The following is a 25523-nucleotide window of genomic DNA, read 5'->3' on the forward strand; positions in this document are numbered from 1 at the left end:
TCCCCCCATAATAATGACTTCTCCTTGAGTCGCAGCTTCATCTATTTGCTTTACGAGGATATTCTCCATTGCTTCCATTATTTTTGGAGATTTATAACAAACCCCTATCAGTAATTTATTATTTTTTCCCCCTCCCCTTATCTCCACCCACAGGGACTCTACATTTTCATTAGATTCACCTATATTATCACGCAGGATGGGTTTTAAGGTCGATTTTACATACAGACACACCCCACCCCCTCGCTTATCTGTACGGTCATTTCTTAAAAGGCTATAGCCCTGCAAGTTAACAGCCCAGTCATGGCTCTCATCCAGCCATGTTTCAGATATCCCCACCATGTCATAATTATGTTCCAACAATATTAGTTCTAATTAATCCATTTTGTTGGCGAGGCTTCTGGCATTAGTATACATGCACTTGATGTTCCTCTCTGTACCTCTATTCTTTCTTAAATTACTAACTGTTCTAACCCCACCCCCCATGCCACCGCCACCCCCAACTTCCTTATTTGTGCCCAGGTCTCTATCTGCACTATCTTCCCCTCCTATAAAATGAATACCCTCCCTCCCAATCCCTAGTTTAAACACTCGTCCAACCTTCTACCACAGCTGCACCTTCCCCATTGAGGTGCAGCCAGTCCCTAGCGTAGAGCCTGTAGCCAACTGAGAAGTCGGCCCAGTTCTGCAGGAACCCAAACCCCTCCTTCCTACACCAATTCTTGAGCCACTTATTAACCTCCCTAATCTCCCGTTGCCTCTCTGGCGTGGCACGTGGTACAGGCAGTATTTCGGAAAATACCACGTTGGAGGTCCTTGCTTTCAGCTTGCAGCCTAATTCCCTGAAATCATCTTTTATGACCTTCCACCTACCTCTAACTTTGTCATGTGTGCCAATGTGCACAATGACCGCTGGGTACTCACCAGCCCCTCCCAGTAATCTGTCCACCCGATCAGCGATGTGTCGGACTCGAGCGCCAGGTAGGCAGCACACCGTTCGACAATCCCTGTCTTTGTGACAGATTGCCCTATCTGTTCCCCTAGTAATTGAGTCCCCCACTACCAGCACCTGTCTGGCCTGCCCTGCTCTCCTCTTTCCCTTCTTACTGGAGCAGTCACTCCTCCGGCTTTCAGAGGACATGCCTGGCTGCAGCAGTGCTACCCCTGTACTGGTACCCCCCTCATCTGCCAACTTAGCAAACTTATTGGGGTGAGCCAGATCAGGACTAGCCTCCCTGGCACTCTTCCCTCTACCCCGCTTCCTAACTGTCACCCAGCTTGCTACTTCACTGTCCTGCAGCTCCATCCTACCATCCCCCTCCTCATCTATCCCATTGAGCGTCTGCTCTGTGAGCAGAAGACTCCTCTCCATATTGTCTATGGATCTCAGTGTTGCCAGCTGCACATTTAGATCCAGAATCTGGGATTCCAAATGCACAATGTGCTCACATCTCGCACAGCAGTATGCACCCTCGACCGGCTGATCAAGGACTGCATACATGTGGCAAGATGTGCACTGGATGGCATTAACAATAGTGGAGCACATTTCCTAATGGGGATTGCACCACACAGAAATGTTAAATAAAAAATAAATACAAGTATTAATTAAAAATAGACAGCAATTCCTCCCTTGGAAACTCCCTGATTCCAAAGTCACTGAATCACAAGTCACACTTACCGCCGTTCACACTTACGCTCAGGTCACACTCAGCTCGCTCACACTCGCTATGCTGAAGATTTATAGATTTTTTTTTTCTCTCTATTTCCCTTCAACAACAAGCCACCTTGCTGTTCAAATGCACTTCCTATCTCTAAAACCTGCAGTATCTGAACCTGTTCATATCTCCGAAACTTGCAGTGTGCCTATCCATAATCTGTTGTCACCTTGCAACATTAGTGTCTAGTGAGTACACTTGCAACTTCATTGTAAGTACCCTGTGTGAACTTGTTCCAGTCTGTCTCATCTATACCTATCCGTGTATATGTCCTTTGTGAACCTAACCCTGTTTAATCCTTGTTAACAGCGTGCTGTCTTGCCTGTTCCCTACCTGTTTAGACTGGATGAACAGGCAAAGAACCGCAGATATAAACTGGGTCCTACTTGTGTCTGTATAGCAGCTGAACCTGCCAGTATCTGCATACCTTGTTGAGGGTCAGCAGCCATGTGTCTGAGGTCTGCTCTGATACAGTTTTTGAATTTCCACAAAAATTGTAAATAACCAATACATTTCGTTCAACTTCACAATTGTGTTCCACATGTTGTTGATTGTTCACCAAAAATTTACATTGGTATCTTTATGTCTGAAGCATGATATGTGGGAAAAGGTTGAAAAGTTTCAGGGAGCCGAATACTTTCACAAGGCACTGTTTTAGACATGAGAATCCTCAGTGCTTGATACCTTTTAATGGCTAACTGAAAAGATGTAGCAAATTGCAAGCTTTCAAGACTACGCAGGTCTCTACATCAGGCAAAGACTTGACGTGAAGCAGAATTATCATGTGAGAGGGATAGACATTGATATTGGAACAGTTCATAGATAAGGAAGTCTTAATGTTTTATGGTCCTCTGAATGGGTCTGGTTCTGTGTTCTGATGACCCCAGAAGGTCTTAAGAGCAAATTCCTTAATTGATGTAAAAAGACATAAATCCATGTGACACATTCATTCCTGCACTGAGTGTGTCAAAGGTCATCATAAGTTTATACTCACAGACTTTTCCGTCTTTCTGAGATTAGAAATTACCTTTTAAAACAAGTAATTTCATGTCCATGAAGCTATGACTGGGGATACAAAAATGTTTTGCTACCGGTAGGTACATTCTTTCTTCTCTTATTGTGTAGTGATGAGAATTCATCCTTGTTCTAAGTTTTTGCCCTGTATCCCCTCCAGTTGGACATTTAGTACAAATAATTAAATACACCATATTAGATGCGATGCAGCTGAAAGTACCTGGGATCTTGTAGTCCTGATGTGAGTTGGGGATCTTTATCTTGTCCGTGATAATTATAAATGGACAAGTTTTACATTGTTTTTGGTTGCAAGGAACGGTTTCTGCAGCTGTTTGAAAGGACAGAGAGCTTCTGACAATGATACTTCTTATATTTGGGGGCCGCCTTAAAACACAGTAGTAAGGGGTCTCAAAAAATGGATTGTAATCAGGCATCTTTTTGTAGTAAAGGTAGTAATTTCCGTGCAGCTCCCCTTAGCCCCACCAGATTTGGATTGTAGGTGACTACTAGAGACAACCGATTATTTTCTTCTTTAGCTTTTTAATGTAGCAGGTGATTCCTTGATATTCTGGAGGATCTAGTAATTTGGTCTTTAATTGTTCTTGGATGGTAGCCCTGATTCAAAAAAGTCTTTTTGAGGTGACCAATGTGTTTGTCTCTATCCATGGGGTTGGAACATATACAATTGTATCTGATGGCTTGGCTGTAGACAATAGAGTTTTTTAAGTGTTTTGGATGGAAACGGTCTGATTTAAGGTATGTAGGACGGTCGATTGGCATCTGATACAGGGATGTCTCTATTTCATTGTTCTTTATCTTAACGAAGGTGTCTAAAAAGTTAATTTCAGTACTGGAGTAGTTGTGTGTTAAGTTGATGGTGGGATGAAATTGATTAAAATGTTTGTGGAATGTCTTTAGCTGTTGCTCAGACTACGTCCAGATGATTAAAAGGTCATCAACGTAGCGGTAGTTGGCCAAAAGCCTAATGGGACATGAGGACAAAAATTTGCTTTCATGCTTGGCCATGAAAAGATTTGCATACTGTGGAGTCATTTTACTTCCCATAGCTGTACCAGTCTCCTGTAGATAAATCGTGTTGTTAAATTTGAAGTAATTGTGGGTGAGGATGAATTTTGTGAGTTTCACCATAGAATCAGCATCATTCCCTGTGTTTTCCATAAAGAATTTGCATGCATTTAATCCATCCTGGTGTGGGATATTGGAGTACAAAGATTCCACATCCATGGTGGCTAGGATGGTTCCATCTGGTAGAGGACCTATTGCTGCTAGTTTATTCAGTAGGTCGTTTGTGTTCTGAATGTAGCTGGGTGTATCCTTTACCAGGGATTTAAGAACACCCTCTACCCATCCAGATAACTGTTTAGTAAGGGTGCCCACACATGAAATAATTGGCCTCCCTGGATTTCCAGATTTGTGGATTTTGGGAAGCATTCTGTCGTACTAAAGCCCTAAATAAAACTGAACTCTTCAGTGATATGGAACATTATTTTAGGAGATTGCGCCTGAGGGAATATTTCAATGATACAGAAGATTTAGAAAACAACCAGACTGAATTAAAATGGATCCTAACAACCAAGAAGAGGTCAGACTGGACACCTCCACCTGGACGCAACCCTCATGTGGATAAATATATAGACTCCTTCAGACGTTTGATAAAATCCACCATCATAGACACCAACAGGAGACAAGCATCCAACATCAGTGCCCAGGAGAGTAAGGCCATACAGACTCTGAAAACCAACAAAGAAATCATCATTAAACCTGCAGACAAGGGAGGTGCAATAGTCATGAACACATCAGACTTTATGAAAGAAGCAAACAGACAACTTATGGACTACAAAAAATTGGAGTTGGATCCTACACAAGGAACAAACAAGTTGATATCTTGTCTGCCTGACGAACCAATAAAAGCTGATGACCTGATACCAGAGAGTCCAAGAATAGGGACATTTTACATGCTTCCCAAAATCTGCAAATCTGGAAATCCAGGGAGGCCAATTATTTAATGTGTGGGCACCCTTACTGAGCAGGTATCTGGGTGGGTAGAGGGTGATATTAAACCCCTTGGAAAGGATACACCCAACTACATTGAGGACTAGTGTTGAGCATTCTGATACCGCAAGTATCGGGTATTGGCCGATACTTGTGGTATCGGAATTCTGATACCGAGATCCGATACTTTTGTGGTATCGGGAATCGGAAGTTCCCAGTGTATGGTTCCCAGGGTCTGAAGGAGAGGAAACTCTCCTTCAGGCCCTGGGATCCATATCCATGTAAAAAATAAAGAATTAAAATAAAAAATAGGGATATACTCACCCTCTGACGCGCCCTGGTAGTAACCGGCAGCCTGCTTTGCTTAAAATGAGCGCGTTCAGCACCTTCCATGACGTCACGGCTTCTGATTGGTCTCGTGCTGCTCATGTGACCGCCACGCGGTTCTAGGAATTCTAGGAATTTAGGACCTGAGAATGACGTCACGGCTTGTGATTGGTCGCGTGGCGGTCACATGAGCGGCACGCGACCAATCAGAAGCCGTGACGTCATGGAAGGCCCTAAACACGCTCATTTTAAGCAAAGAAGGCTGCCGGTTAACAGCGGTGAGGTGCAGAGGCCTCCGGAGAGGTGAGTATATCAATATTTTTTATTTTAATTCTTTATTTTACACATTAATATGGATCCCAGGGCCTGAAGGAGAGTTTCCTCTCCTTCAGATCCTGGGAACCATCAGGATACCTTCCGATACTTGGTGTCCCATTGACTTGTATTGGTATCGGGTATCGGTATCGGCGATATCCGATACTTTTCGGGTATCGGCCGATACTATCCGATACCGATACTATCAAGTATCGGACGGTATCGCTCAACACTATTGAGGACACAACTGATATATTGAATAAACTAGTAGCAATAGGCATCCCACATCAGGATGGATTAAATGCCTGCAAAGTCTTCCTGGAAAACACAGGGAATGATGCTGATTTTATGGTGAAACTCTCAAAATTCATCCTCACTCACAATTACTTCGAATTTGACAACAAGATTTATCTACAGGAGACTGGTACAGCTATGGGAAGTAAAATGGCTCCACAGTATGCAAATTTTTTCATGGCCAAGCTTGAAAGCGAATTTTTTGTCCTCATATCCCATCAGGCCTCTGGCCTACTACAGCTACAATGATGACATTTTAATCATCTGGATGGAGTCTGAGCAACAGCTAAAGACTTTACACGAACAGTTTAATCAATTTCATCCCACCATCAACTTAACACTAAACTACTCCAGCACTGAAATTAACTTTTTGGACACCATCATTAATCTAAAGAACAATGAAATAGAGAAATCCCTGTATCAGAAGCCAATCGACCGTCCAACATACCTTAAATCGGACAGTTTCCATCCAAAACACATAAAAAACTCTATTGTCTACAGCCAAGCCATCAGATACAATCATATATGTTCCAAACCCATGGATAGAGATGAACACCTTGGTCACCTCAAAAAGACTTTTGTGACTCAGGGCTACCATCCAAGAACAATTGAAAACCAAATTACAAGACCTACCAGAATATCAAGGAATCACCTGATACATTACAAAGCTAAAGAAGAAAATAATCGGGTGCCTCTAGTAGTCACCTGCAACCCAAATCTGGAGGGGCTAAGGTGAGCTGCACGGAAATTGCATCCTTTACTACAAAAAGATGCCCGATTACAATCCATTTTTCCAGATCCCCCACTACTGTGTTTTAGGCAGCCCCCAAATTTAAGAAGCATCATTGTCAGAAGCTCCCTGTCCTCTCAAACAGCTGCAGGAACCTTTTCTTGCAACCAGAAAAAATGTAAAACTTGTCCATTTCTAATGACCACAGACAATATAAAGATCCCCAATTCACATCAGGACTACAAGATCCCAGGGACTTTCAGCTGCATCACATCTAATATGGTGCATTTAATTATTTGCACCAAATGTCCAACTGGGGGTCTGTATGTGGAGGAGACAGTGTTATGGACTGATAATTTAGGAGCGACATGCGACTAGCTCTGAGCAGGTGGTAACTATATGGACCGCAGTTCCTGATCTTGACACAACACTAGCAGTAGCCGTGGGATGTTCCTGTCACTCCCTGGACACCTCGTCACAGCCGGAGAACTAGCTACCCCTAAAGGTAGAAACAGGAAAGCTATCTTGCCTCAGAGAAAATCCCCAAAGGATAGGACAGCCCCCCACAAATATTGACTGTGAGAGGAGAAGGAAATGACATACGTAGTATGAAACAAGATTTAGCAAAGGAGGCCACTTCTAGCTAGATAGACAGTAAGGAAAGGACACTGTGCGGTCAGTAATCAAAACTAGAAAAAGTCCACCGCAGAGATATGCAAAAATCTCCACACCTGACTAAAGGTGTGGAGGGCAAAATCTGCAGCCCAGAGCTTCCAGCTTAGCTAAATAGATCCATACTGATAAGCTGGACAAATGAGCAAAACATAGAATGTGCTGAACAATAAGTCCACAACAAGTGGACTGCAAAAGGACAAGCAAGGACTTATCTTTGCTGAGCTGGACAGAGTGTCAGGGAAATCCAAAAGAGCAGTGGCTCCAAGCAGGAACAATTGACAACTGGCATTGATTGAGGAATAAGGCCAGACTAAAATAGCCGAGCCAGAAAGACGATCAGTGGAAACAGCTGCTGATGCTAAATCCAAGAAGCAGCTATACCACTCAAAACCACAGGAGGGAGCCCAAGAGCAGAATTCACAAAAGTGCTACTTACAACCACCGGAGGGAGCCCAAGAGCAGAATTCACAACAGTACCCCCCCCCTTGAGGAGGGGTCACCGAACCCTCACCAGAGCCCCCAGGCCGATCAGGACGAGCCAAGTGAAAAGCACGAACCAAATCGGCAGCATGGACATCGGAGGCAACCACCCAAGAATTATCCTCCTGGCCATAACCCTTCCACTTAACAAGATACTGAAGCCTCCGCCTCGAAAAACGAGAATCCAAAATTTTCTCAACCACATATTCCAACTCCCCCTCAACCAACACCAGGGCAGGAGGATCAACAGAGGGAACAACGGGTACCACATATCTCCGCAACAAAGATCTATGGAAAACATTGTGGATGGCAAAAGAGGCTGGAAGGGCCAAACGAAAAGACACTGGATTGATAATCTCAGAGATCTTATAAGGACCAATAAACCGAGGCTTGAACTTAGGGGAAGAAACCTTCATAGGAACATGACGAGAAGATATACCTTTATGAGGCCATAATGGCACAATGTAAATAAAAAACGTAGAGTTAGGACTGCCCCATTATGAGATTGCCGTGAAGTGGCGGGGTAGCTCAAAGAATTGATCAATTATTTGCTAAATATCTCATATTTGAAATACAGTCAGAATTTATTATGTGCATGTGCACTTTAGATATTGCGCTTTGACCTTCAGCAGTGCTGGCTTCTCCCCTCTTTTTGCTTTTATGTTGGTATGTGGCTGACCACCACTGTTGCCGCGCACGCTGGGTCATATGCGCCATTCTTTCTGGGTTCACTATGATTGATAGGCTGCTGTGCACACACACACAGCAGCCCTGCCCTGCCTCAGGCTCTAGTTAATTAGGCAGCTCTGTCTCAGCCAGTTTCATCCTTTAACTTTGGTGTTGGTTTGGCGGTGTGGAGGCCAGATCTGATATGTCCGCACAGGACCTGATCGGCCTTTATCCGCGCTCACCTTCCTGGCACTAAGGGAGTGATTCTGTCAATGCTCCAGGTACAGTTTGTCATGTAATGTTATTTAATGTGGTCTGTCCTTTTTTTTTTTTTTTCTCACTCTCTATACATTTATGAGGCCGTAATGGCACAATGTAAATAAAAAACGTAGAGTTAGGACTGCCCCATTATGAGATTGCCGTGAAGTGGCGGGGTAGCTCAAAGAATTGATCAATTATTTGCTAAATATCTCATATTTGAAATACAGTCAGAATTTATTATGTGCATGTGCACTTTAGATATTGCGCTTTGACCTTCAGCAGTGCTGGCTTCTCCCCTCTTTTTGCTTTTATGTTGGTATGTGGCTGACCACCACTGTTGCCGCGCACGCTGGGTCATATGCGCCATTCTTTCTGGGTTCACTATGATTGATAGGCTGCTGTGCACACACACACAGCAGCCCTGCCCTGCCTCAGGCTCTAGTTAATTAGGCAGCTCTGTCTCAGCCAGTTTCATCCTTTAACTTTGGTGTTGGTTTGGCGGTGTGGAGGCCAGATCTGATATGTCCGCACAGGACCTGATCGGCCTTTATCCGCGCTCGCCTTCCTGGCACTAAGGGAGTGATTCTGTCAATGCTCCAGGTACAGTTTGTCATGTAATGTTATTTAATGTGGTCTGTCCTTTTTTTTTTTTTTCTCACTCTCTATACATTTATGAGGCCGTAATGGCACAATGTAAATAAAAAACGTAGAGTTAGGACTGCCCCATTATGAGATTGCCATGAAGTGGCAGGGTAGCTCAAAGAATTGATCAATTATTTGCTAAATATCTCATATTTGAAATACAGTCAGAATTTATTATGTGCATGTGCACTTTAGATATTGCGCTTTGACCTTCAGCAGTGCTGGCTTCTCCCCTCTTTTTGCTTTCATGACGAGAAGATAACCAGACTAAATCCCCCACACGAAGACGAGGACCAACACACCGACGGCGGTTAGCAAAATGCTGAGCCTTTTCCTGAGACAACGTCAAATTGTCTACCACATGAGTCCAAATCTGCTGTAACCTGTCCATCACAGAATCTACACCAGGACAATCAGAAGGCTCAACCTGCCCTGAAGAAAAACGAGGATGGAAACCAAAATTACAAAAAAAAGGCGAAACCAAAGTAGCCGAACTGGCCTGATTATTAAGGGCAAACTCGGCCAACGGCAAGAAAGCCACCCAATCATCCTGATCAGCAGACACAAAGCATCTCAAATAGGTTTCCAAGGTTTGATTAGTTCGCTCAGTTTGGCCATTTGTCTGAGGATGGGACGCCGAAGGAAAAGACAAATGAATGCCCATCCTAGTACAAAAGGCCCGCCAAAACCTGGAAACAAACTGGGAACCTCTGTCAGACACAATATTTTCCGGAATGCCATGCAAACGAACCACATGCTGAAAGAACAATGGAACCAAATCAGAGGAGGAAGGCAATTTAGGCAAAGGTACCAAATGGACCATTTTAGAGAACCGGTCACAAACCACCCAGATAACAGACATCCTCTGGGACACAGGAAGATCCGAAATAAAATCCATGGAAATATGCGTCCAGGGCCTCTCAGGGACAGGCAAAGGCAAAAGCAACCCACTAGCGCAGGAACAGCAAGGCTTAGCCCGGGCACAAGTCCCAGAGGACTGCACAAAAGAACGCACATCCCGCGACAAGGAAGGCCACCAAAAGGACCTAGCCACCAAATCTCTGGTACCAAAAATCCCAGGATGACCGGCCAACACCGAACAATGGACCTCAGAAATTACCTTACTTGTCCATCTATCAGGAACAAACAGCTTCCCCACAGGACAGCGGTCAGGTTTATCAGCCTGAAATTCCTGAAGCACCCACCGTAAATCAGGGGAGATGGCAGAAAGAATCACCCCTTCCCTAAGAATGCCAACCGGCTCAAGAACTCCAGGAGAATCAGGCAAAAAACTCCTAGAGAGGGCATCCGCTTTAACATTCTTAGATCCCGGAAGATATGAAACCACAAAATCGAAATGGGAGAAAAACAGGGACCATCGAGCCTGTCTAGGGTTCAGCCGCTTGGCCGACTCGAGGTAAATCAAATTCTTATGATCAGTCAAGACCACAACGCGGTGCTTGGCTCCCTCAAGCCAATGTCGCCACTCCTCAAATGCCCACTTCATAGCCAACAACTCCCGATTGCCGACATCATAATTGCGTTCCGCAGGTGAAAACTTTCGGGAAAAGAAGGCACATGGTTTCATCAAGGAACCATCAGAACTCCTCTGTGACAAAACGGCCCCTGCCCCAATCTCAGAAGCGTCAACCTCAACCTGAAAAGGAAGAGACACATCCGGCTGATGCAAGACAGGGGCAGAAGTAAATCGGCGCTTAAGCTCCTGAAAGGCCTCAACAGCCTCAGAGGACCAATTTGTCACATCAGCGCCTTTCTTAGTCAAATCGGTCAGAGGCTTAACCACACTAGAGAAGTTGGCAATGAAACGGCGATAAAAATTAGCAAAGCCCAAAAATTTCTGAAGGTTCTTCACAGATGTGGGTTGAATCCAGTCATGAATGGCTTGGACCTTAACAGGATCCATTTCTATAGACGAAGGAGAAAAAATAAACCCCAAAAAAGAGACCTTCTTAACTCCAAATAGGCACTTAGACCCCTTCACAAATAGAGCATTATCACGAAGGATCTGGAATACCATCCTAACCTGCTTCACATGAGACTCCCAATCATTGGAAAAAATCAAAATATCATCCAAATACACAATCAAGAATTTATCAAGATAATTGCGGAAAATGTCATGCATGAAGGACTGAAATACAGAAGGAGCATTAGAAAGCCCGAAAGGCATCACCAGGTATTCAAAATGGCCCTCGGGCTTATTAAATGCAGTTTTCCATTCGTCACCCTGTTTAATACGAACAAGATTATATGCCCCTCGAAGGTCAATCTTGGTAAACCAAGTAGCCCCCTTAATCCGAGCAAACAAATCAGAGAGCAAAGGTAAAGTGTATTGGAATTTGACCGTGATCTTATTAAGAAGGCGATAATCAATACAGGGTCTCAAGGAGCCATCCTTCTTGGCAACAAAAAAGAATCCTGCTCCCAATGGTGACGAAGACGGCCAATATGCCCCTTCTCCAAGGACTCCTTAACATAGCTCCGCATAGCGGTATGTTCTGGCACAGACAGGTTGAAAAGTCGGCCCTTAGGGAACTTAGAGCCTGGAATCAAGTCAATAGCACAATCACAGTCCCTATGTGGAGGAAGGGAACTGGACTTGGGCTCATCGAATACATCCTGGAAATCTGACAAAAATTCAGGAACATCAGAAGAGGGGGAAGAGGAAATTGACATTAAAGGAACGTCACTATGTACCCCTTGACAACCCCAACTAGTCACAGACATCGATTTCCAATCCAACACTGGATTGTGTACTTGTAACCATGGAAAACCCAGTACAACAACATCATGTAAATTATGCAACACCAGAAAACGACAATCTTCCTCATGTGCTGGAGCCATGCACATAGTCAGCTGAGTCCAATACTGAGGTTTATTCTTGGCCAACGGTGTAGCATCAATACCCCTCAAAGGAATAGGGCTCTGCAAAGGCTGCAAAGAAAAACCACAGCGCCTGGCAAATTCTAAGTCCATTAAGTCCAGGGCAGAGCCTGAATCCACAAATGCCATGACAGAGAAAGATGACAATGAGCAGATCAGGGTCACAGACAGGAGGAACTTAGGCTGTACAGTACTAATGGTAACAGATCTAGCGACCCTCTTAATACGCTTAGGGCAATCAGAAATAGCATGAGCAGAATCACCACAGTAAAAACACAGCCCATTCTGATGTCTGTATCCCCTCTGTTCCGCTCTAGTCAGAATCCTATCACATTGCATAGGTTCAGGACTCTGTTCAGGGGATGCTGCCATATGGTGCACCACTTTGCACTCGCGCAGGCGCCGATCGATCTGAATGGCTAGAGACATAGATTCGCTCAGACCAACAGGCGTGGGGAACCCCACCATAACATCTTTAAGGGCTTCAGAAAGACCCTTTCTGAAAATTGCTGCCAGAGCGTCCTCATTCCATTTAGTGAGCACAGACCATTTTTAAAATTTCTGGCAGTATAATTCTGCCACTTCCTGACCCTGGCACAGAGCCAACAAGGTTTTTTCTGCATGATCCACAGAGTTAGGTTCGTCATACAATAATCCGAGCGATTGAAAAAATACATCTACATTAAGCAATGCCGGATCCCCTGACTCAAGGGAGAATGCCCAGTCCTGAGGGTCACCACGCAGCAGAGAAATAACTATTTTAACTTGCTGAGTGGGGTCACCAGAGGAACGGGGTTTCAGAGCAAAAAACAATTTGCAGTTATTTTTAAAGTTCAAAAACTTAGATCTATCCCCGTAAAACAAATCTGGAGTAGGAATTCTAGGCTCTAATGCTGGAGTCTGAACAACATAATCTTGGATACTCTGAACTCTTGCAGCAAGCTGATCCACACGAGAAAACAAACCCTGAACATCCATGTCCGCGCCCAAATCCACCCAGAGATTAAGAGGAAGGAAAAAGACAAAACAGACTAAAGAAAAAAAAATGGCTCAGAACTCTTTTTCTTTTCCTTCTTTTGAGATGCATTCAACTCATTTTTGGGCCAGTTGTACTGTTATGGACTGGTAATTTAGGAGCGACATGCGACTAGCTCTGAGCAGGTGGTAGCTATACGGACCGCAGTTCCTGATCTTAACACAACACTAGCAGTAGCCGTGGGATGTTCTTGTCACTCCCTGGACACCTCGTCACAGCCGGAGAACTAGCTACCCCTAAAGGTAGAAACAGGAAAGCTATCTTGCCTCAGAGAAAATCCCCAAAGGATAGGACAGCCCCCCACAAATATTGACTGTGAGAGGAGAAGGAAATGACATACGTAGTATGAAACAAGATTTAGCAAAGGAGGCCACTTCTAGCTATATAGACAGTAAGGAATGGACACTGTGCGGTCAGTAATCAAAACTAGAAAACGTCCACCGCAGAGATATGCAAAAATCTCCACACCTGACTAAAGGTGTGGAGGGCAAAATCTGCAGCCCAGAGCTTCCAGCTTAGCTAAATAGATCCATACTGATAAGCTGGACAAATGAGCAAAACATAGAATGTGCTGAACAATAAGTCCACAACAAGTGGACTGCAAAAGGACAAGCAAGGACTTATCTTTGCTGAGCTGGACAGAGTGTCAGGGAAATCCAAAAGAGCAGTGGCTCCAAGCAGGAACAATTGACAACTGGCATTGATTGAGGAATAAGGCCAGACTAAAATAGCCGAGCCAGAAAGACGATCAGTGGAAACAGCTGCTGATGCTAAATCCAAGAAGCAGCTATACCACTCAAAACCACAGGAGGGAGCCCAAGAGCAGAATTCACAAAAGTGCTACTTACAACCACCGGATGGAGCCCAAGAGCGGAATTCACAACAAGACAGGGCAAAAACTTAGAACAGGATGAATTCTCATCGTCATACAATAAGAGATAAAAGAATGGATCTACCTGTGGTAATACATTTTTGTCTCACCGATCATAGCATCATGGACATGAAATTACTTGTTTTAAAAGGTAAAGACAGAAGATTCTGTGAGTATAAACTCATGAGGACCTTTGACACTCTCAGTGCAGGAATGAATATGTCACATGGATTTATGTCTTTTTACATCAATTAAGGAAATTGCTCTTCAGACCTTCTGGGGTCATCACAACACAGAGCCAGACCCATTAAGAGGACCACAAAACATTAAGACTTCCTTATATATGAACTGTTGCAGTATCTATGTCTGTCCCTCTCACACGATAATTCTGCTTCACGTCACCTGTCTTATCTATTGCCTTCTTTCTCTCTGTGCTGTGTTGTGTATAAGTATGTGATTTTTCAGATTTTGCATTAGTCTTTGCCTGATGAAGGATCCCTCGTAGTCTCGAAAGCTTGCAATTTGTTACCATCTGTTCAGTTAGCCATTAAAATATATCAACCACTGAGGACTCTCAATTCTAAATATTTTTCTATCTACTGGCTAACACGGTACAAAGATATATATATATATTTCCTGTATATAAACCAGTAAAGACAGATTTTGCCTAAGGCTGCATCCTGACAAAGAGGTGTTAATTAAATGTATATGTAATTATTAAAGACCCTTTGTTTCCATCTGATGATAAACTTCCTCTCTGCCTCTACAAAAATATGATCTTCCCAGATTTAGAAGCTTTATGTCAGTGGAAATCCCAGCACTGTATTATTATCCATTGATTTTATGTTACAGCTCCTTAACCACTGCATTCCTTAGCTCAGTGGTAATGGTAATACTCCCTGGATTCTATTTGCTACCACTACCTCAGATTGGAATGGTCACATATTTTCTCACAACAAATCTATTTGCAATTATCTATCATTCTGCCAATACGCTTTGAAGAGCTAATAACTGCATTAACTGTCTCCTGGAATTCTGCTTCACACACATAAGTAAGTAGCATCAGAATTGCAAAAATTAGAATGGACCTTAGCACCACTGGTTGGTCCTACATATGGATTACTTTTTCTTTTCTAAACTCAAATCATTGTTCCTGTACGTGTGCACAGACACAGGAGGAGCATGGCGCTGCGCACACAGTGCAAGGGTACTCTCTAATCTGTGGCTTCTGCCAGTCTGTGTGCGCTGAGTGCTACACCTGGAGGTGTAAAGAGCAGCTTCAGAGAGGAGCAAAACAGCACTGTCAATCAGAATCAGGGACAGTGTTAGGCCGGGTTCACATTTGCGTCTATGTGCACAGTGTACGATATGGATCAATCCGCTTGCGTCATGTGTACATATCTTTAACATTGTGTATGCAGGGACATGTTTTTGCATGCGTTCACTTGCGAATGCATACACGTGTCGTTTTGAGGTGTGCGGCGGCGGGGTCTGGCGAACGCAACATGTTGCATTTTTTGAGCCATCAAATATTTCGCAATTGTCCGCATGTTGACGATTGCGGATGATTGCGTCCAAAAAAAGCATTACTGTCTATGACAACGCATTGGTACGCAAAGACATGCGTTCTCATGCGTTCGATACATGCATGCGTACTTTAGACTTTGCATGTCCAGAAAATTATGTCCCCGCCCACACCATGTGCATAAAAAACACAAAACACATGCTAAAATGCATTTAAACCCATGCACACACAGTGCTTTTTGTTTGTGCCATGCGCAAGATGATGCGCAGGCGTAGGCATGTTTTGCATGCGTTTTTGCAGGCGATACGCTGCCCACAATTACGTAAATGTGAACTGAGCCTTAATTTAGTCCAGTGGCCATTTCAAGGGGGTAGGGAAGTGCCTTGATTTTCATACAAAATAAAAGTCAATTTATTTACAACTACAACACTAAAATATATATTACTGACCCCTATATAAATGTTTAAATAGCGGAATTTGCATTTTGGGTGTGACAGACTTCCATTTTGAAGAGGTTTTTAAAGAGGTTCTGTCACTTAATATCACCACATGCATATATTTTTTAAAAGATCACATAGACCTGATGAAAAATGAATAATTGCTCTGAAACGCCATGCTTCACCGAGTCCAGCTTCACTCATAGAATGCTCATCTTAAACGGGTTGTCCTTTTGTTGGCAACCAATTTTGAATGACCCCAGTGTCCTGAATAAAATAAAAAATATATATAGGCTGAAGAGCTCACGTCCGTGACATAGACAATGTCATGATATCGTCAGGGGATGCAGCGCATTAATTGGAGGAATGGCGCCTGTCCAAGAGCTATGAACAGTATGTATTTTTTTTCTTATTTTATTCAGCAGATGAGAGAATATCAAAACTAGTTTGTCAACCTCTTTAGAATCAATTTTATACAACCATTCTGACATGGGTTTTAAAAGTAAGTACCTCAACATCATCGAGAGTAACTGATTTGTTTAGTATTTTTTTTGTATTGTGAAATCTTGTGACAAATTAGATTTAATGTTCACCACAATTTATCTATGGGATTGAGAGATAGGGTTTGTATGCATTATCTCTTCGTAGATTCCTCTACATAACAGGAATTCATCTATATATTTATATACTATTCAATTTATCTAACAATATGAAATGCGTTATTGACATTTATGTATTCAACCTAATATGACCAATCTAATATTGATACAACTTAATAAAAAAGATACTGGCTTTAATGTAGATGTAACTTACGAATGCATTAATAACCACTGTAAATGATATCCCACATGAATTTACATGATATTTGTGATTTCTGTACTGCAAACTGATTAGATGCGCAAAAGTTGTGTTACCTGAGACAAAATGTTTTCTTGGTTCTCAGACTCGTCTTCCAGTGTTTTGTCTTCTGAACTTGAATTGGATTCTGCTTCTGCTGGCTGAACTGGAGAAGGACTAGGATTCTCACTTTCTTCTCCAAGGGCAATTGAACCCATACAGAAATGAATGAAACACAGAAGAATAATCCTGTGTGGATCCATAAGAATTGCAAGAGGTTGATGTCACCATAAAGCTCCAAAATATTCTACTCTAGAGGATCATCAGCTGATCATTACAGAATAAATGCCGAAAGGGCCATCTACATCACACTTGTAAAACGTAAGAGTCGGATTCAAATGCAGGTTGTCTCCTTCATGTTTAATAAAGTACTGCCAACTTGTTGAGTTGTCTGCCTTTTCCAAAACTGCAAAGGGATGAAAGGGGCAGCCAGACAAGAGGGGCAGCCAGACAAGAGAGGCAGGGGCTTCTTTCTTTAGCTCCACACAGAATCTTCTCAAGTTACAACACAAGAAAAGGCTAAAGGTGCGGAAGAACTGAGAAGTTCTGGGTGCTATGAGCTCTGAGCAGCTGGGAGAATTGGCTGCTGCAGCTCTCTAGTCTTGTCTCCCTACAAGGGAAGAGAGGTCGGGGAGGAGTCTTCAGCGGCTACTTCACTTTTAGGGAATCATAGCTAACTACTTTTCCAGTTGAGAATCTGATACAGCAATTTATAACAGAGCAATATATTCACTGCCAGGAACTATTTGAACGTCAGGTGTGTTTTTCTCTGTAGTAAATGTCTAACGGTCAACCATGCCAACACAAACATCACCGCTACTGATGACAAAGTGCAGACACAGCACTTCCTTGCCCTAGAAGCTCACTATTTACATAAGACATTAAAATATAAAAGCCTAAAACAAATGTTACATGTATAATGCAATATATTATGTATTTAATGCATAATGAATAATTCAGTAACTAATATCATCCACATTCTGTACCACCCCGGTTGATCAGTTTGCCAATCAGCTGAGCAAAGCAGGTGATTTCTACCCTACTCTTTCAATTTCATTCATGACGTTTTCATTTTTTAACAAGAATGTAAAACTTTAAAAACAAATGTAGGAAAATGAATAGTCCTACATTCACCAACGTTTAATGCTTACAGCCCACGATTTTGCAAGGTCAAAATCTAGGAAAGGAAATTTCCAAGCAAAGTTAATCCACTGGTTCTAGATTTCATCAAATTTGTTTTGTCAGCTCCTATTAGCACAAGCAATTCTGTAAACTGAAAGTGTCCACAGATGAATTTGTAATGTTTACTAATTTAAAGCACCACTTCAGGAATTTTTTTGCTTTACTTCAGCACTGTGGTGGTACCGCTGTGAGTCACCTGCCAGGGCCATGGGGTACTCGGTACCGGGTCCGGTGTTCACAGTCACGGTGGCTGCGACCCAGTCCATGGTCCTGGGCACCCATGTAAAAGGGGAAAGTCTTTAAAGGGATTTGGTGAATAAAGTTTATGTTCTTGATGTCACCTGTGGTATTTGGTAAGTGGGGACTGACGCTGCTTTAAGGGGTCCGCTGGGGTGATGTTATGGCAGCTAGATGCTATACATTGCCACAGGTGAAGTATATCCCCAGGGCTCCCAGTGTGTAGATGGAAGATGATGGTGAAAAGTGCAGTAAAGAATGAGGACACAGGTTTGCAGTCTCTTTACCTAGTTTACTAAAGATTTCAGGCAGCCACAGTCCAGGGTACCAGATAACAGAGCAGGCAGAGTGCGGCCGGCTTGGAAGCGAATCCAGAGTCCCCTTTACCAGGTGGAGTTAAAAGCCTTCCTCTAGCGTGGTGGTGTTGCAGTCCCTTACTGCCTATGGCTTCAGATAAGGTCCTCACAGTTCTTCTCTCTGTCCCCCTTATAGGATAGGACAATACCTGCATGACAGGTAACTCGAGCCTTTTTACAGGGACTCTAGCATGCCCTGGCATCTATGTGTTACTGGGTCTCGGGTGTGTGTGGCGGACAGGTAACTTGCAGTTCAGCTGTCCTGCCGGTCTCTGCTGTAAGTCGTAGAGTCCCTTACAACCTCGGTGGTCCGGCTACCAGTTATCTGCGCCTCAGAAGGAGGCAGCCTGCTCGTAGCTGGTCTCCCCTGATGTTCCTCTCCTGTGCTTTGCTCTCCTGCATGCTCACTGAAATGTTCGACTTTCTGTATGTCTCTTTCCAGGAGCTGTAGTACTTCAGACTACACGACCCCTGCAGTCCTTCTGACTCTCTATATCAATCTGCTCCCTCCTCTTTCCTCTGACAGGAACTAACTAACTTCCCTCCAAACCACAATATATATAGGGGAGTCACCTATGAAATAGGATCAAAAGCTCCCCCTTGTGGTCTGGAGTGTTAACATACTGTGTGTATGGTGGTTACCTGATAAAAGATATCTTTCATTGCTTCCAAATGTAACATCACTCTCCCCGTGAGGAAAGCAATGCTACTGTGACAACCAGGACTCTGGGGCGCCACACTCACCAGCTGCCATATTTAACTGTTTCCCATGCCACTGCGGTCCCAACTTTTGACTGAACAAAAGACAGAGGTAACGGTCACAAACTCTCAGTGTAAGTCTATGAGAGGCCCATTCTGGTGTAATTCTGGCTGTCATAGATTTACATGAAGTTGTGACTTCCGCATCGCCCAGCAAACACTGGAGGGATCCGGTAGGTCACAAACTGCTTAAGATGACAAGAGCGGCACAAATAACAGATGAAAACGATAGCTGCTAAGTATGATTCTAGCTGCGGTGAACTTAGTGACACCACTCCAGCAGTAAAGCATTTAACAGTTAACACTGCCTATAATTAGCTTTTTTTATGTATATGCTCCGTGAAGCTCTATTGTATAGAGATGAGCGAGCAATAAAATACTCGAAGACTCTAACCGAGCAATTCTTAATACTCGCATGCTCGTTTCAAGTAACGAGTATAATGGGAGAAAATGTAACAGCAAAGCTTTTTCCAACAGACCCTAGAAAGAGGTCTGGGGGGCAGTGAAAATGTTCAAATGGATGGGAAAAGTGCTGAATGGAAGGAGAACAGCATGGGGAAGACCACTGGAAGCATCTCTGACTACCAGATCGCTGCTGAGAACAATGATGTCACATTTTTACTTCACTTTAAGGACTGAGAATAAAACATTCCAAACTGACGAGAAATTGCATTTTACAGGAAAAAAAAAGTTAAGAATCATTATTTCCTGTATAATGACTTGTATATAAAACCAACTTTAAAAAAGATTCAAAAAGAATTATAATTTAAGTAAACTAAAATTGTTTTTTTTTTTTTTAAAAAATAGGAAATTTCAGTTTAATTTGTGAAGGAAGCAAGAACTGACAAAAAATATGGATTCAGAGGGACTCAGATAAATCCTGTTTTAGACATAAAGGCGGGCCTCATATGCATTCTGTTCAAATTGTCATATATTGGTACTCCTAGACTCATAAATGCTATTCACTTTTGAGGGTTACATACCAACAAAATGTACTCAAGGTCACGGAATAGTCTATGGTTATGCAATTTCGGTCAAGAGCATTATTACTTCATTGTGGATGTAGTAAGTGTTAATGCTATGCCCAACGGTAGTGCATGCGAATATGTGGACCCACTGTGCCACAGGGCTGGTCCTACCCAGGAAGGGGCATAGCTAAGTAGATACCTGGTGCTCACTGGAGCTGCTAATGGTGGAGACAGACTAGTCTGCAGGTAGCCGCCAGCTACCACTCCTGGGCAGATCTCGGTACTGCAGCTGCTGACCTCAGGGGTCAGGTGCACTGACCCTTAATTGAGCTACATTCACTGGGCCACCATCAGGGCATTACTGCCCTTACTGGTGTATGGGGCCCCCACGTTCTGCTCACTGAGCCCCAGGGGCAGGAGTATCCTGCAGGTGTAATAACTGAACCTGCGACCGAGACACAGGTTCACTTAAAATCTATTGCCATGTGGGCATGCAAGGCAAAAGTTAAAAGCTGCCAGCCAATCACAGGCTGGCAGCTGACGTTCATGAGCATGTTGCCGGCGTATGACATCATTGTCATTCACTGGCGAGTCCACGCTTAAAATGGCTGGAGGGGATGTCGCAGCTGGACCGCGGCCAGGTAAGGATAATTTTTTTTTATTGAAATCAGCAAGCCGCAATATGTTTGGGTGGCAGGATAGAGACACATGGACTATGTGTCTCCATCCTGCCCCATCTGTCTCCAATCTGCCCCATGATCCAGCACCAGGTGACATGGTGCAGGATCATGGGGCAGGATGGAGACTGATGGGGCAGGATGGAGACAGATGGGGAAGGATCATGGGCAGAAAGGAGACAGGTGGGGCAAGATGGAGACAGATGGGTAAACATGGAGACAGGTGGGGCAGGATCATGGAGCAGGATGGAGACAGATGGGGAAAGATCATGGGGCAGGATGGATACACATGGTGCAGGATCATGGGACAGGATAGAAACACGTGGTGCAGGATGGAGGCAAATGGCGTCACGATACATTTTTGGATTTGTGGCAGATCTTGTTTCCCTCACATTAAAACTTTTTTCCTTTCAGGTCATCGGGGGGGTTTTGCAGTTTCCCCGGTGGCCAGCTAGTGTAATTGCATTGCATTGCTGCTGGGTCAGCTGATGTAGGTGGTGACCACTCCTGTCATCCTTTAAGAGGTCACCTGATGCATCCGCTGAATGTTGGTGTTAGGTCATTCTGCAGCGACATTGCTGGGAGAATGAGCTTTCTGGGAGCGGTGTTCTACAGCTGAGTTCAGTTTTCCTGGAGTCGTTTTCTTGCTAAGCGGTGCTTTTCAGTAGAAAGCTAAGTGTGGTATTTTTAATACCCTGTCCCTTTTTATGTCTGTCTTTCATTACCTTGTGTTGCATTAGTGCAGCGGTTGGACCAGTGCTCTCACCTGCCAGTTCCCTACTTAGGGATAAGAGCAGGGCAAGTGAAGGACTAGGTATCCTGCTTGGCGACGGGGTGAAATAACCCATATAGGGACGATAGTAAGATCAGGGCACATCCTCAGGTGAGTGCAGGAGGTGTCCATTGCCCCGTTCCCTACCGACAAGGCCCACCATTGTTAAAGTTTCCCTGATGTCCACTGATGTGCCTTGCAGTCTGGTGACCGACCAATTGTCGTGTCACACCGCTTTGGTCACATCGTGACATTAACACTGACATCACAATTTTTCTGGTTGGGCACTGACATACAGTGGAATGATCCTGCCCTTAGGAGCCATTTTATCCAGGGTCGGTCCACAAGGTTGCAGGATACTATTGTGCACAACACAACGCGCAACAGGTGGTTGGAGGCTGCCATGTCCCTTGCCATCTGGGTGGATAGACGCTTGAGGGAGAGGCATACACTAAATGTGCCCTCTGTAGTCTGTGCTAGAGAGGAAGACTCACCTGAGCAGGAGGACAAACCCATGCAGGTGGGAGGCGTTGGTTCCCAAATGGGGTTGCCTGCAGTTCGCTGTGGAGTAGGGGCATATTTTTACTGTGGGCAGACTGGTCATTTTATCAATGTCTGCCCAGTGCGCACCAAAGTATCTGCACCATCTAAAGAGCTGCCTTGTGGTCTTGTGGAGGGAGGTGACCAGGGTGTGTATATTTCCTCCATTTTCTCATCTCAGTGTACCTTACCTGCTGAGGTGGTTGTTGGTGGGGGTAACTGACAATGTTTCAGTGCTGGTGGACAGTGGAGCGGGGGTCAATTTGGTGGATGCTCATTTTGTCAAGACCCATGGCCTGAGGAGTAGGACGCTAGCAAGACCCCTAAGCATCCAGACTATTGACTCTGCCTCACTCAGAAAGGGGAGCGTTACTCAAGTCGTAGACAATATACAGTACATCTGCTTTTAGGGGCTTGTCATGAAGAGTCCCTGTCGCGCTACATCTTGGAGGGCATGCCAACTCCCTTGGTCTTAGGATTCCCTTGGTTGAAAAAACACAACCCAGTCATAGATTGGCGGTTCAGGGAAGTAGTCAGCTGGGGTCAGTCGTGTAAGGACTGCTGCCCGGGAACTACGATCTCTGCTGTCATTCTACAATCTACCCCTTCTTCTCCAGTGGGGGAAGCAGAGGTTCTGCCAGGGAGTAGCGGCAAGAATCTACCCTCATTACAACCTAACCCTGTGTGTCAGAGTCTTCTTAGGAGGAGGGGTCAGAGAAGGGAGGTGGATCATTCTGCAGCCACCTTGCTAGGAGAAGGAGCTTTCTGGGAGCAGTGTTCTACAGCTGAGTTCTGTTTTCCTGGTGTCGTTTTCTTGCTGTGCAGTGCTTTTCAGCAGAAAACTAAGTGTAATATTTTTAATACACTGTCCGTTTTGGTGTCTGTCTTTCATCACCTTGTGTTGTATTAGTGCAGCGGTGGGACCAGTGCTCTCACCTGCTAGTTCCCTACTTTGGCATAAGAGTAGGGCAAGTGAAGGACTAGGTATCCTGCTTGGCGACGGGGTGAAAGAACCTGTATAGGGACGATAGTAAGATCAGGGCACATCCACAGGTGAGTGCAGGAGGTGTGCATTTCCCTGTTCCCTACCGACAGGGCCCACCATTGTTAAAGTTTCCCTGGTGTCTCCTGGTGTGTCTTGCCATCTGGTGACCGACCAATTGTCAGGTTGTGTCACACCACTTCGGTCACATGGTGACAAATGGGGCAGGATGGAGAAAGATGGGGCATGAGGTAGACACATGGTATAGGATCATGGGGCAGGATGGAGGCAGATGGTGCAGGGTGGAGACAGATGGGGCAGGATGGAGAAAGATGGGGCAGGAACATGGGGCAGGATGAGGACAGATGGAGCAGGATAAACACAGATGGGACAGGAACATGGGGCAGGATGGAGACACATGATGCAGGATCATGGGGCAGGATGGAGACAGATGGTAGAGGATCATGGGGTACGATGGATAAACATGGGGCAGAATGGATATGATGGAGACACATGGTGCACGATCATAGGGAAGGATAGAGACAGATGGGGCAGCAACATGAGGAAGGATGGAGACACATAGTGCAGGATCATAGGGCAGTATGGAGACACATAGTGCGGGATCATAGGGCAGGATGGAGACAGTTGGGGCAGGATTGATGCAATGGAGACATATGGGGCAGGATCATGGGACCCATGGGGCAGGATCATGGGATGCATTGGGCAGGATCATGGGACAGATGGGGTAAGACCATGGCACAGATGAGGCAGGATCATGGGACAGATGTGGCAGGATCATGGGACGCATGGGGCAGAATCATGGGACAAATGGGGAAGAATCATGGGACAGATGGGGCAGAATCATGGGGCAGATGGGGCAAAATCATGAGACAGGCTGGATATCAATTAGGGGCAAATGAAGACACATGAGGGTAGGATGGGAGAACATTTGGCTGGAGCCAGGAATGAGACAAAAGGGGGCCAGGATAGGAGATATTATTACTGTAGGGGCTAATTAAGGGATATTATTCTTCAGTGATGTATTTTATTTTTGAGGATACTGTTTTCATTGGGGGTTGCTGGAAAAAATTAAATAACAAGCTCTGCATGTACAGTATATGCTCTATATAATTATGCAATTTCCTGCAGAGACGAGTCCTGGCTGGATTAACTGATGGTGGTCTTTCATGGATGAAGATGAAAAGCGAAGATCAAGGAATTCAACTAGAGACATCACTGGTGAGTCAGTGTATTACCTGTACAGTGATACTATACACTTGTCATGCACAGTGCGGGAAGACTAAATGTATCATGAGGGAAAGATTGCAAGGAAGCCAAAACGCTAGGGAAAGGGGAAGTGGAGACCCCCTAAGCATATCTAACAGCACCCTGCCTCCTTACCATCCCTATGTTGGTTCCACACCAATCGCTGAGGAGGAACCTAAGCCCTGTATAGCCTTAGACCTAGGCCCTGGATAGGGAAGGGTGAGGATGTGCACTGGTCGGTCCCCACTGAACGCTAAAGACAAGAAGGGAGACATACAAGGGGGAAAAAACTTAGCTTGAGCAGACTCCAGAGAGGTAACACCAAACGTCCTCAAAGAGCACCAGAAAGGAAGTAAGCCTACTGCTGTAGCTCCAAGCCTTCACAAGGGAAAATGTGAATATCACCGGTGGCTCCCTGAAACAGACTGAGACTCTAATAATACCCAGGTTCAGGTGCATCAATTAGAGTTGGTAGGAGATCGCCACTGAGTCCAAAAGTGAGAAGGATTAAGAAGGCATCTGCAATGCCAAACACAGAGACCTTCTCCAGCCAGATGCAGAGCATCTGACACACCTGTGACAGTACCCCCTTCTACGACTGGCCTCCAGACACTCAGGACCAGGTTTCTCAGGATAAGAGGTGTGGAATGAATGAACCAGCCTGAGGGCATTCACCTTTGACGCTGAAACCCACATCCTTTCCTCTGGACCATAACCCTTCCAGTGCATTAAGTATTGTAAGGAACAACCTTGGAGGCGAAAATCTGCAATCCTCGAAATCTGAAACTCTAGATTACCATCAACCATTATTGGGGGCTGCGATAGCATTTTCTGTCAGCCATATGTTTGTACCTGTCTCCCATGATCTTCAAATTACTCAGAACCCACCGCCATACCAAAGAAAGCGACAAAGCAAAATGTTCCTCCTCAGGAACTCCCAAAGCCCCTTTCCCTCTAAAGGTACCAAACTGTGGATGGTAGCCGT

The 25523-nt window shown here is 44.5% G+C and overlaps 1 protein-coding gene across 3 annotated transcripts in view; it reads right to left on the reverse strand.

The window, feature by feature from the left end:
* OLFML2B (olfactomedin like 2B) overlaps nt 1-17395 on the reverse strand; it is a 626988-nt gene extending 609593 nt beyond the window's left edge. For all 3 annotated transcript variants that reach the window (XM_077278505.1, XM_077278504.1, XM_077278503.1), the window contains exon 1: nt 16817-17395. In XM_077278505.1, the coding sequence (XP_077134620.1) occupies nt 16817-17002 (186 nt within the window). In that variant the 5' untranslated portion in view covers nt 17003-17395. The remainder of the gene's footprint in view (nt 1-16816) is intronic.
* Between the last annotated feature and the right edge of the window lie 8128 nt (nt 17396-25523).

This window comes from Ranitomeya variabilis, chromosome 8, assembly GCF_051348905.1.
Source record: "Ranitomeya variabilis isolate aRanVar5 chromosome 8, aRanVar5.hap1, whole genome shotgun sequence".
Classification (NCBI taxonomy): Eukaryota; Metazoa; Chordata; class Amphibia; order Anura; family Dendrobatidae; genus Ranitomeya; species Ranitomeya variabilis.